This window comes from Myotis daubentonii, chromosome 7, assembly GCF_963259705.1.
Source record: "Myotis daubentonii chromosome 7, mMyoDau2.1, whole genome shotgun sequence".
Lineage (NCBI taxonomy): Eukaryota > Metazoa > Chordata > Mammalia > Chiroptera > Vespertilionidae > Myotis > Myotis daubentonii.
This window is the reverse complement of record NC_081846.1, coordinates 26629184-26643027: the sequence shown is the minus strand read 5'-3', so window position 1 is coordinate 26643027 and position 13844 is coordinate 26629184. Positions and strand designations below refer to the sequence as shown.

The following is a 13844-nucleotide window of genomic DNA, read 5'->3' as shown; positions in this document are numbered from 1 at the left end:
CAGATCCCAAATATTGATACCCATTCCAACGGTAGGCTCTTACTTAAAATGAAAAGATCACACACTCTAGTGGGAACTCACATTTGTTTGCAGCATCAGAAATCCAAATATAACATCATTTGGGCGCAAGAGGCAAATTAGACAGTAAAATTCAAGACTGCTGAATCAAACTAGACCTTTTAACTACAATTGGGGGGGGGGGATCCAAATTTGCAGCAAATTGAATCAAAGACAGTAATTTTGTCTTTTCAAAACTTTCAGTACTCTTGGTAGTGGTAAAAATGCTTGTTAGGTTAAATATAGGTTTCTGTCATCCTATCTCTTACTCAACACCATTTACCAAAATATTGCACTACATTAAAGGAGTTGTCATTTTATGGTAAGAAAAATAAATTTTACGACTAAGAAGTCCTGGTTCCCTCAGAGAATATCAGGGATTCAGGAGGCCCTGGAGCTTCTGCAGTTTAAGGAAATTTTGTGGATTAGTCTCTCCACCCCTCAGTCCTGGAGTTGGCGTGTGCACATCCCATCTGAATATCTTATTAAGCATTCCGGACCCTAACTTCTGACCCTTCAGGTGACTCCTGCACAAACTCTTAACTTTCTGGCTTCTGCTCAAGAACCCATCCCTAGTCCACATGCCCTAGAAAAACATAGGAACCAGTTCTAGGACGTAGCTATCCACCTTGCACCCACGCTCCTCCCAGAGACTCTCCTCCCGCCCTAACCCGGGCCACAGCCCCCGCCCTACGCCAGCCCAGCAGGACCCAGCCCACTACGGTCAACTGAGGCTTCCAAACTTCCTCCGCCCACTAGGTCCACGTGACCAGGGCCCTCCACGCTCCACCAATCAGCAACTACCTCCGCCCAGAACCGGGCTCCGACTCCCCCCTATCGAAAAAACAACTTACTCCTCTCGCACTCAGCCCCGCCCCTTTCCCACCTCCCCGCCCCGCTGGTCCCGCCCACTTCCCCAACCCCCGGCTCCCCTCCTCCCGTGGCCCACCCGCCCCCCGGGCTTCGCCCCGCCTCGCCCGGGATCGCGCGCGCTAGCCCTCTTCTCGCGAGATCTGAGCGTCCCCCCGCGGCGGCCGTCCGCCTCCATCTGTCCTCCCACCTCCCTCCCCCCAATCTCTCCACTCTCCGGCTCTCCTCCCTCCCTCCTCCCCCCTCCACCCTCTGGGCCGGATCTCGTCTCGCTGAGGCGGAGGAGGAGAAGGAGGAGGACGTTCGGCTTGCGCAGTGAGATGTTTGTCCGTCGCCGCCGCCGCCGCCATCGCGGAGGAGCGCGATAAAGGGAGCTGAGCCGGGCGTGAGGGGGACCCCGCGGAGCAGCCGCGTCAGCGCAGCCCCCCAGCTGAGCCCCAGCCGCCGGAGCCCGAGTCGCTGCCGCCCCCGCCGCGGCCGCCCAGGGGCCGGCCAGCTCCCCAGCCCAGCCCGGGGGCCGCGCCGCCGCCCCCAGCGTCGCCCCTCGCCTGCCCGCCCGCCTTAAATGTGACACCGGCGCCTCGGAGTGCGACCCACAGCCGCCGCCGGGGAGGGTACGAGCACCATGTCGAATCTGAGCAAAGGCACGGGCAGCCGGAAGGACACCAAGATGCGGATCCGGGCCTTTCCGGTGAGTCTCTACTGGGCACCCGGGACCCCTGGGCCGGGGGCCGGGCCGAGAGCCGCACGCGAGGCCCGGGCTGAACTCCCCCAACAGGCCGCAGGCCCGGCCTCCCCTCCCCCACGCCGCCGGCCGCGGGGCGCGAGCCTTCCCGGCAACGGGGCTGCGCGGGGCCCCGGCACTGGCACTGCCGCCCTCCCGGGCCGTTCCGGCGACGCGCCCCCACCCGTAGCGGCGCCTCCAGCCGCCCCGCGGGCGTCGGCTGTGGCCGGGGCCCCTTTGCCGGTCCCAGCACCTCCCCACATCATTGGGGTGTAGGCCCAACAGCTAGTTCTCCTCTCCCCGCTCGGTGCCCGGGACCCACACACCCACGGGCATGGGGACTGTCCAAGTCCTCCTTGAATGGGGCCCGTGTGTAACTTTTCACGTGTGGTCTCTCTGGTTTCACACAACAACCGGCAGTCTCAATGACGGCCAGCCAAACCTTGAGGAGGATGAGGGGGACTGTCCTCGCTCTCCCCCTCCTCAGGAAGCGTTATGCCATCAACCTGTCCTCAACGCGGTGACAGTGGTTCCACGGAATGCCCAATAGAAACATAGTAGTAATATCAGATGTATTTGTAGCATCTTTGGTCCACAGGCTTTCAAAGCACTTGACAAACTCTCTTGTGCAGAAATTGCCCCCCCACACACACACACACCCACCCATAGGAGGGTCAGGAGAAGCAGGCGGGAACAAATTGGGCAGTCGGTTCTCTATTTCTCAGACCGGGAAGCCCCGAAAGAATGAATAATCATCACCCTGGGTTGCTTTACTCTATAGGTGTTAGTGACTGCATATGTATTCTGTTTAGAAACTTTTCTAGTATTACTTTGAATCTTAGGCTTGCGGTGTGGAGTATACAGTGTTTAACTTTGGATGTCATACCTGATTCAGAGAGTCAGTGGCCAGCCCTTAAACTGTACTGGCGTAAGAGAAACTGGACACACTTGCTCATGTCGCTACAGTAACACCTCTATGTCAAGAAAGACTAGTAATTGATCTAAGACTAGAGAACGATCTTGCTTTTCCTTTCATAGAATCATAGACCCATAATCCTGTGAGGAGGAAAAGGGAGGAGGTGTGTACTCGCTTCTTAAAGCATGGTTTTTCTAAAGTGTAGTTTGCAGTGAGGAAAGACTTTATTAATAATAGAGTTGTCGGATTTAAGTAAGAAATTCGCCCAAGGAACTTGACCTTTCTGAATTCTTAAAATTTGAAACAATATATCTGATGCAGACTATGAAAGTGTAATAACATAAACAGTAATGTCGATGTGTAGAGACTTCCTGCTTTATGTAAACAAGGTGGGATATACGCAGGAGAATTAAATGTTTTGAAGAGATTTTGTAATTTTGAAGTTTTTTCTAAGTAAATGTGAGAAACTACAAAGTAAGAAATGCCGACAAAAGAGCACTAATGAAGTTCACTAGCATGTTTTCCCATGTAAGGAAACAGTGTTATGATTTGTTGGTAATGTTAGTTTTCCTACTTAATCAGTTCTGACCTTTTTAGCAGAATTTAGAATTATTTAGTTTTTTAAATAAGTTTATGCAACAAGTTTTCTAGGAAAAGTTTGCTATTCTTGGAGTGTGAGTTCTATTTCAGATTATTACTAAAATGTGGAATAGCTCACATTTGACATCTACTTCTGCTAATGTTCTGATTAGCTGGTTCTACCTTTATCTATGTATTTTCAACTCAGTATCTTAGCTTGTTCCTACCTGTTCTCCCATTCCTTCGTTCATTCAACAAGTACTGAGTACCATGTGCCAGGCACTGTTTTAGGGAATAATTTTAAGTAGCATATGGTTACGAGCTAATTTGGACCGTTTCTGTCTCGACTTGTTGCCCCTCTAAGTTTTTCTAAAATCCTTTAATGAAGTTTGTGACTAGTGTTTGATATTCAGTAGTTAATATTTGCTAATTTTTAAAAGTATATTTTATTATTTTATAACTAGTAACATCATACGCAGTTGCCAGTGAAAAAAGCAATTATAGTTTTTTGATATATAAATTTTTAAGTCATAGGTCCTTGAGCCTTCAATAAGGAGAGAGAGATGCCTCAGTGGTATGGTATTTCACATTGGTAAATGAGTATTTATAGACCTTCAAAATTTTTCTTTTATTTCAGGTTAGTGACCTTTTGCTTAACTGTAGTCTGCATAAATTGGTAGCCAGAAGTAGAAAATACATAGTGTTCCATAAAGAAAAAATAATGTTTATGTGTGTACATATGTACATACAAATACTGTATTTTACCATTTGGATATATAGTTACTATAATTTAAGGGAAATTATAGTTTAGCCAAAGGTCTGAAGTGTTCATTTCAGATTCCATTTTATAAAATTGATGTGCAAAACATATAAAAATGTTTGGGGATTGTTTTGTTTGTATTGCAGAATAGAGTGATAAATGAACTTATATTTTATAGTCATGTAAGCCTATTCCAGACACAATCCCATCAGTAGAATCAGGTATTATTAGTGTTGTGAATGCATATTTTAAGTGTATTTTTATCATTGTTCACAAGAATAGAAGTTACACCATACCAGTTTTAGGCACAATTTACATTTTAAGTATACCTTTTCATAAGATTTCAAGAGAAATTGGTTCTTTTTAAGGTGGAAAACAATAAGCAACTTTCTGTCTTTATACATTGTTGATGGAGGAAAAGTTTGTTCCAGTTTTTAAGCTTTCCTGCAGTGTACAAAGTACATACATCATTTAACATCTTTCTGTTTTTTGGGTATCCAAAGTAACAGCAAGGGCCACAAAACTATTTTAAGGAAGGAGGCTGTAAGTTGCCAAACTCCTGAAAACGGAGTGGATTTGGACCAGAGAATGCTGCCCCAAGGAGTTTCTACTCTTCTTCCCTTGATGTTGCCATGTGTCCCAACCCTGAGCTTTTGTTCCACTATGTAGGATTAGTTACTGTCAGATGAACCTTTTGTCCTTATCTCTGAAAAGCCATTCCTCACCATCTGTACTGTCCAGGGTTTTGTCCACAAGAGCTCGGAAAGATTGATTGGATTGAAGGGGATATATTTGAATGGAAGTGCTAGCCTCTCTTCTGATTTGCCTTAATTGGCTTAGCCTTCAGAGTTAAGACACATTTTGAAAGTGATTGCCTTTAGATATGATCTGGAAATGGGTTCAGTTACTAGTTTATAAAGCATGCTAATCATGATAAAGAATCACTGATTGTGATGTCCACTCCATAATTCTAGATGAGATTACCAGAGCTCTACCTGTGTGGCGGACAGGGAATGATGTGGAGGTTACCATTAGATGGAACCCATTAAGTGACTGACATTAGTAAGAGATTAAGTTTTAAAATTATTTTTTACGTATTTAAGGTCACAAGAACTTAATGACTAATGGGTACTGTTAATGTTTTTGTTTTTCCAGCTACATATTTGCCAGATTTGGGGAAACAGCTTTGATCTTGATAATAGGTTTCTCTTCCTTAGGGAAAGTAATTGTTGCTTATAGCTACCAGGACATACATACAGGAAAGCTGAATAATAGTCTTGCAAATTACACAGGGTAGGGAATTAATTGTAAGTTTGTTTTTCATTCTTTAGTATTTTCTTATAGAGAAATCCTGGAGTAAGGTGTAGGATATTTATTAAAGCGTTGCTTATACTTACACTGATTCTTCCTTTTTAGTTTTTTAGGACAGCCCCCTGTGTTGTAGCTGTTAGAAGTTGAAAAATAAAAGCATAAAATAGGTACCTATATCGTGTTTATTTTGCATTATCTTCCTAGATGGCAGTTCAGAGGAACCTGGAAAATCATTAGTATCAATATTAAATTTGAAACTATTTTTGGTAGTATAGAATATAATGTGAGAATTTGGTCTTTTAAATAACACATAAGTCACAAGGTTGATTCATTCAAACAAAATAGAGAAAGCTTTATTTGTTTGCACATCATTTATTCATTAAATTGAAAAACAGCATTTCTCTAATTTAGGAAGACTATATAATTAGGACTAGAAAAAAATAGTATGCCTTTCCTTTGTATTATAAATTGGGAGACCTTAGAGGTAATTTTCATTCAAGATCATCTTGATATTTACAATTTTGTTTGATTTTTATAAAGGTTTCGGGACAATTTATAGTTTTAAATATTGCAACTTCGAGAATAATTCTTGTTTATCCATTGTAAAGTCAACGGAAAAGTAAAGGTGTTATTAGTAAGAACAAGTCACTGGGATGAAATATGAGTTACAGTTAGTGTCTATCAGTATATTGTGAAAACTGTTCAAACATCTGTCAAAGCAAAGAATTCTTTTCAGTAGCTTTTCTAATTATAAAAGTGATGTATATTCATAATAGAAAACTTAATAAATATCTGTTTATAAATAAGGATATAAAAATTACCTGTAACCCTACCACTTAGAAATAAACAGGACAGTAATATTTTGATGTGTTTTCTTTTAATCTGGAATACACATGTGAGCACACAGTAAAAGTGAGGTACAATATCATTTTATATATTGCCTTTAAAAATATAGTATCTTACTGTACATGTATTTTAATGTTAAATATATTGAACACATAATTTTTGATGGCTGTGTAATACTCTATGGTACCTTCATTTGCTTAATCATTTCCTTTGCCAAGTATTTTGATTAATTCTAGTGAACCCACATTTTCTCTATTATAAATAATGCAGCTGTGACAGCACAAAAATATTTGAGCTCATTTATAATTATTGAAGTACTGGGCTAACGATCATTGATATCTATTACCAAATTGACAGAAAGGTAGTTATAATGGCTAACACTTTGTGAACGTTATCATGTGCCATGCACTGTTCTCTGTGCTTTGCATATATAAGCTCATTTAAAATGCACAACTCTATAGAATACTACTATTCTCATTTGTTATATTTATGAGGGCTTGAGAGGTTAAGTAATTTGCTTAAAGTCCCTATACTTGTAAGTGGCAGAACTAGGATTCTAACCCAGCCGGTTTGACTCTAAAGTGAGGCTCTTAAGAATTAATTATACCTCTCAAGGTTGTGTCATTTTAACTTCTCTGTATTAGTGTCTTAGTCAACATATATCTTTAATGTCATAGGTAAAAAAAAAAATAGTACTTTAATTTGCATTTCATCAACTACTTGTAAGAATAAAACTGTGGATAGTTTGTAGGGAATTTTCACTTAGTTTTACATTAGAATAGTCAACATATGTATTAGGAATATGTCTAAAAAGTAAAGAGACTGAGCATATGAGTGAGGGCTCTGGACTGCCAGGGTTTGAATGTCAGCTTCACTTCTTCCTAGCTGTGTTATTTTTAACAAGTTATTTAACCACTTCTAGCCTTCTGTAACATGCAAATACTAGTAGTACCTACCTTACAGGGTTGTTGTGAGTAAAGAAAATAAAGCATTAGAACAGCACCTATTGCTATATCAACATGTAGCCATGATTAGGCCACAATGTAAATACTAAAATTGATAATATTTTTGCAAGTGGTTATATGTGAATACTATACACTTATTTTAGTGATGCTGTCATTTTTTGGTACAGTTTTTATTTTTTTATTTTTATTTTTTTTTAATTTTATTTAATTTTTTTTAATTAAATCTTTATTGTTCAGATTATTACATTTGTTCCTCTTCCCCCCCCCCCCCATAACTCCCCTCCTCCCAGCTCCCACCCCACCCTCCGCCCTCACTCCCCACCCACTGTCCTCATCCATGGGTGCACGATTTTTGTCCAGTCTCTTTCCGCATCTTCCACACTCCTTCCCCCCCCAAGAATAGTCAGTCCATTCCCTTTCTATGTCCCTGATTCTATTATGATCACCAGATTATTTATTCACTTGATTCTTAGATTCACTTGTTGATAGATGCATATTTGTTGTTCATAATTTGTATCTTTACCTTTTTTTTCTTCTTCCTCTTCTTAAAGGATACCTTTCAGCATTTCTTATAATACTGGTTTGGTGGTGATGAACTCCTTTAGCTTTTCCTTATCTGTGAAGCTCTTTATCTGACCTTCCCGTTCTGAATGATAGATTTGCTGGATAAAGTAATCTTGGTTATAGGTTCTTGGTATTCATCACTTTGAATATTTCTTGCCATTCCCTTCTCGCCTGCAAAGTTTCTGTTGAGAGGTACAGTTTTTAGAGCTTACATTTTGAAAAACCTACAGAGTCGATTTATGAATGACACTAAGAAAATTAGTCTCAAAGGATATAGGTTTGGCACCACTGGGACTTCAAAAGAATGAATGCTACAGGCCCTTGAGGGATAGATTCAAAAGAGAAGTTCCAATAATGAGTCTCACATAATTATTGGAGTTGGAGTAAGTATGTAACTTTATTGAAGGAGTAAACATTCATTTAGTGTGTATATCCTAATATGTACATTAACTTTTTATCTAAAAATACACTTTTTCTTATTTCCTTCCCATTTTCTTCCCTTTCCCCACACTTTTTTGGTTTCAGTTATGAACCAGGTTGTGATCCCTGCCCAAAGCTTATACCAGACACCCTTTGGAGCCACAGAGCACTTAGCATAGTGTTCGAAACACTGTAGGTGGTTATTGAATGATTGATTAAATGAGAAACTAGTCATTTAAGCCAAACTATAGTAATTGGTTAATTTGGTAAGTCAATGGAAGTAGTACTCTGAAATGTTTGAACTCTGCAACTGTAAGTGAAGCCTTAAGATATAAGTAGGTCATTAATGATCTATGGCACTTTCCTCAAACAGGTAGTCAGCCTAATCTCCTGAAATGATAATGACTTGCAAGTAAAGGTAGTATGATGCATTGACAGTAACCTTGGATTAAGTGTCAGAAGAAGACTCTCTCTGGTCCAGTTTTTTCTGTTTACTAGCTCTCTCTACCTTGACTCCTTCCTCCCAATCCGTCCACCTGTACATTCTGATCCGATACTTCACTCCTCCATATCCTCAGCCCGTTCTTAGGATTCTTAGCCTTTTCCTCTGAGATCTGGCTTTGCCCTGAGGTTACGGGTTTACCTTCTTGAATTGAGGTGTCTGTTTTTTTATAATCCTTGAATCACCGGGTCCAGGTGCCATTTATTGCCATTTCCATCATCCTCTTTTGTGGCTCAGGCCCTTGTTAACTATTCTTTTGAGTGCTTCTTATGACCATGTCCTGACTTCTTACCTGTGCTCATCCAGTCATTGAAGACTTTAATACCTTCTTGAAAAGACATGCTCTAGTTTAAATCTTAACTTGATTCAGTGCATGTGGGCATAGTCATTCATTTATAAAATACATTTATTGTGTGTTCCCACTAGGAGTCAGGCACTAGGTATAAAATAATAATCAAACAGACCTGGCCTTTTCTGTATTTGTGATCTGCACCCTGTCTTATTGCTTGTCATTCTACTTTAGAAATCTTGAACTCCAATGTTGCATACTATCCTAGCTCCTCCATTTATTAAATGTAGAACTTGAGCAAATCACCACACCTCTGCCAGTTTCCTCTTTTGTTAAAAGGCAAAACAATAGTACCTACCTTGCAAGGTTGTTGTAAGAATAGAGTGAATTCATGTAAAGCTCTTATAGTAGTGCCTGGCACATAGTAAGCATTATAAAAAAAAAAAAAAAGGCATGCTATGATTATTCAGTTATTCTACATGCTTGCTTCCTTCTCACATTAATGTCCTCTTAGACCTCAGGAAGATTCCTTTTGTTGTCCCAAGCTGTGGTGATACCTGTTACTAGTTGCCCTTTCTGTCCTGCTACTCCTCAGAGCAAGGCCAGGAATATCAGCAAAAAGCATCTTGGATCATTCCACTTGTCTGCTTTTACTGCTTATAGTTTTTAGGCTATTTTGCACTCCTGGGGAAAATTGCAAGACCCATAGGTTCGATTCCCAGTCAGGCCATATGCCGAGGTTGCAGGGTCAATCCCCAGTAGTGGGTGTGCACGGGGGCAGCCGAACAATGATTCTCTGTCATCATTGATGTTTCTCTCTCTCTCCCCCTCTCCCTTCTTCTCTGAAATCAATAGAAATTTATTTTTTTAAAATTCTCTTAACTCTCTTCTTCAAAAAACTTACTGCTTCACTGTGAAAACTAATGTTAACTTGTGTTAAGTTCTTTAAACTTTCTTCCCTTTCAGTTATATTCTTTATCCTGTATCTTGACTCATTCTCAACTCCTCTCAGGTCTCAGAGAAGGAAGATGTTTCTTTTCTTGCTTTCCCATTCCTGGTGACTACCATACTATCTTCTTCATAGCCAAGAGCCTTCAAATACTCTGTGTGTCATTTATTGGAACACAATTTTCTTTGTTAGTGCAGCACAATGGTATCCCAGCAATGCCAATTTGTTTTCTCATCTTTAAGATGGGTGCTGTAGCAATCTTTCTCACAGATTAATTGTGAGGATTAGAGGAAATAATGCCAGAAAGTGCTTTCTAATGGTGGCATCACTAAGCCATTTAAAATAATTTTTCTAATTATAAAGTCAGAATTTTCAACTAAAAGTAATGTGTTTCATGTGGGACAGTTAATTTCAAACTCTTATGTGGTCTCTAGGATCTAGGGAGAGTGAAGCATCTTCAAAAATCTCCCTCTCTGGTAATTTAGAGCATTTTCTATGTTACCATAAGTATAAATTGTTTATTGCTTTAAAATAATCAGTCATTAATCCAGACTTTTTAAAATTGAGGAGAGTCCTACTTGCCTAAATTGACAAAGTTAATAGGAAATTAAGAACAGAGCCTCTAATCCCCTAATCCAGAGCTTTTACTATTAGAAAGCATTACTTCTTTTTCTTAAGTTAGTTTTAAAGTTGAAAAATGTAATTGAGTAAAATTTATTAATTTGACTTCCATTCATTTAGTACGTGGAATCATTGAGAAAGGAATGTTCCCAAATTTGCTCTTTAAATACAGTTGTACTGCTAAGCAAAAGAATAAAGACTTAAAAGGGCTATCTTTACCTACTTTAAGAAAATACAATACATATCCTTTAGAGATACAGTACTTCTCTAAAAGCAAGCCATCCTTGCTAAGAGGAATACTTTACCATACTGATTGTAAGTCATTCTTACCTAAAGCGGCCCTTACCTGAGCAACACCTAGCCCAGTGATGGCAAACCTTTTGAGCTCGGCGTGTCAGCATTTTGAAAAACCCTAACTTAACTCTGGTGCCGTGTCACATATAGACATTTTTTGATATTTGCAACCATAGTAAAACAAAGATTTATATTCTTTATATTTATTTTTTATATTTAAATGCCATTTAACAAAGAAAAATCAACCAAAAAAATGAGTTCGTGTGTCACCGCTGGCACGGGTGTCATAGGTTCGCCATCACTGAGTCCTAGCCTCTTCTATTTGCCCTGTCCTCTTGAAAGTAATCATGAAAAATTCTTTTTCCTTTCCAATTTATTAATAGTACTAGGCCCTCAGGCGTTGACCCCCATCACCCTCCAATCGCAGGATCGGCCCTTTGCCCAGGCCTGACGCCTCTGACAGAGGTGTCAGGCCTGGGCAGGGGACCCTCATTTCCCCCCATCACTGGTTCTGCCCCCAGCCCAGGCCTGATGCCTCTGGCCCAGGCATCAGGCCTGGGAAGGGGACCCCCAGACCTCTCCGATTGCTGGCTCTGCCCCTTGCCCAGGCCTGATGCCTCAGCCAGAGGCGTAGACCCCCATCACCCTCCGATCACTTGATCGGCCCCTTGCCCAGGCCTGACGCCTCCGCCAGAGGTATCAGGCTTGGACAGGGGACCCCCATCTCCCCCCGATCACTGGCTCTGGCCCCCGCCCAGGCCTGAGGCCTCTGGCCCAGGAATCATGCCTGGGCAGGGGACCCCCATCTCCCTCTGATCGCTTGCTCCACCCCCCGCCCAAGCCTGACGCCTCTGACCCAGGCTTCAGGCCTGGGCAAGGGGACCATCATATCCCCCCAATCCCCGGCTCCACACCCCACCCAAGCCTGATGCCTCAGCCAGAGGAGTTGACCCTCATCACCCTCCGATCACCAATCCCCGGATCTGCCCCTTGACCAGGCCTGAGGCCTCCGGCAGAGGTGTCAGGCCTGGGCAGGGGACCCCCAGCTCCCCGCGGTTGCAGGCTCCGCCCCTGCCCTGGCCTAACGCCTCTGGCTTAGGCGTCCGGCCCAGGCAGCGGGGACCCGCAGCTGCAGCGGCCCCGCGATCGTGGGCTCCGCTTTAGGCCCAGGCAAGGGACCCCTAGCTCCCGGGACTGCCAGCTTCGACCGTGTCCAGCTCCCATCACTGGCTCCACCCCTACTTCCTGCTATCACTGGCCAGGGCGGCAAAGGCGCCTGATTCTCCCATCATGGCTGGGGGGCAGGGCAAAGGCGGCCCCAGGGCCGCCTTTGCCCTGCCCCCCAGCTCTTAGCTCCCCCCTGGGTTTCGGATCACTGTCAGTGGCAGGGGGCTTCTTCCTGCTTTCCCTTTCGCCTCCCTGCATTGTGCCTACATATGCAAATTAGCCGCCATCTTGTTGGCAGTTAACTGCCAATCATAGTTGGCAGTTAATTTGCATATAGCCCTGATTAGCCAATGAAAAGGGTATCGTCGTACGCCAATTACCATTTTTCTCTTTTATTAGTGTTGATGAGAAGTTTCTTTATAAGATTAGTAACTACAATTTGTTGAATGTCTACCTTGTATTAGGCTGTTTTAAGTACTTTGAACTATAATTACCTCAAATCCTCACAACAATCTTTAGATGTTACTACTCCTGTTTTAAATTTATCTGGGGCTCAGAGACACAGTGAAATACATTTACATCTATCAAAGGGCAGAACTGTGATTCGGATCCCAGGCATGTCTGACTCAAAAATTCATGTTCTTTCCACTACACCATACTGCCTAATTATATTCTGTTAAGAATTTGCTAGATTCTGAAAAAAAAACCAAAAAACTTCTTAATGGGAATGCATTAGAAAAATAATTCTAAGGTTTTCATTTAAATTACTACCCAGGGGCAGATTTGGGGTGTCCTGCAGCTTATACAATTCACTATTCGTTATGAAAATAAATCAAAGTTAAGTTCCGGCCATTGGAAGTTTTTGTTTGTTTTGTTTTTGTTTTTGCAAGCCTAGGCCTCACTAGATTCAAGGTAAATGCATTACTCATAAGAGTAAATGTTATAAAAACAGAATCAATAAAAGTATATGTTTAGTAAAATTTGAGTACATAAATTGCTTAAATGGATCCTAGTGTGTATTGACTTTAGTCAAGGTCATAACCTATCAGAAATACACATTAGTTGTCATATTTATCAGTTAACACTTTTCTTTTTGGCTGATAGTACACATTTCTTAACTTACTCTTTTCAGTTAATAGGAATTTATCTTGGTAAGTATATGTTCAGAAAAAAAGTGATTTTTAAAAATTATTGTGTAAATATTTTAATATAATCTTTAACTTTTGTCTTTGAGAATATACTAAGAAGTTGATTGAGCAGTAAAATGAATTTTGAAGCACACAGATCAGCTATTTTAAAATATTTCACTTTTCCTTGTATATGCAAATGAGACAGAAAGAGGTGTATTTTTGGATGAACTCTAATCACTAGTCAAATAAAGTGACTTATTTGCTGCTATTTGTATTCATATTTTAGTTTTTAAAAGCTATAAGGCACTTTAGAGAAAATCTGTTCTAATCTCATTTATTAGATGAGGAAACAGAGGACCAGAGAGAATGTTAACTTATGAAAGAACCATGACTTAGAAACCTGATTTCTAATTGAGAGCTTTTATTTTCTAGACCAAACAAAAATAAGTATTTAACACTAGAGGCCCAGTGCACGAGATTCGTCCACTGGAGTGGAGGGGCCCCTCAGCCCGGCCTGTGCCCTCTCACAGTCTGGGACCCCTTGGGGGATGTCTGCTGCCAGCTTAGGCCCTATCACCCCGGGAATCGGGCCTAAGCTGGCCGGCAGACATCCCTCTTGCAGTCTGGGGCTCTCACATTCTGGGACCCCTTGCTCCTTACCGGCTTCCTGCAACAGAGGCAGGAGAGGCTCCCGCCACCGCTGCTGCACTCTCCAGCCGTGAACCTGGCTTCTGGCTGAGCGGTGCTCCCCCTATGGAAACACACTGACCATCAGGGGGCAACTCCTGCATTAGTGTCTGCCCCCTGGTTGTCAGTGCTATTCATAGCAACCGGTTGTTCCGCCATTCAGTCAATTTGCATATTATTAGGGTTTTATTAT

The 13844-nt window shown here is 41.9% G+C and overlaps 1 protein-coding gene across 3 annotated transcripts in view; it reads left to right on the top strand.

The window, feature by feature from the left end:
* The first annotated feature begins 1129 nt into the window (after nucleotides 1-1129).
* CUL3 (cullin 3) overlaps nucleotides 1130-13844 on the top strand; it is a 108206-nt gene continuing 95491 nt past the window's right edge. For 2 of the 3 annotated variants that reach the window (XM_059703329.1, XM_059703328.1), the window contains exon 1: nucleotides 1131-1618. In XM_059703329.1, the coding sequence (XP_059559312.1) occupies nucleotides 1553-1618 (66 nt within the window). In that variant the 5' untranslated portion in view covers nucleotides 1131-1552. Of the gene's footprint in view, nucleotides 1619-13844 lie in introns of all 3 variants that reach the window. The other variant, XM_059703331.1, reaches the window with a different exon arrangement.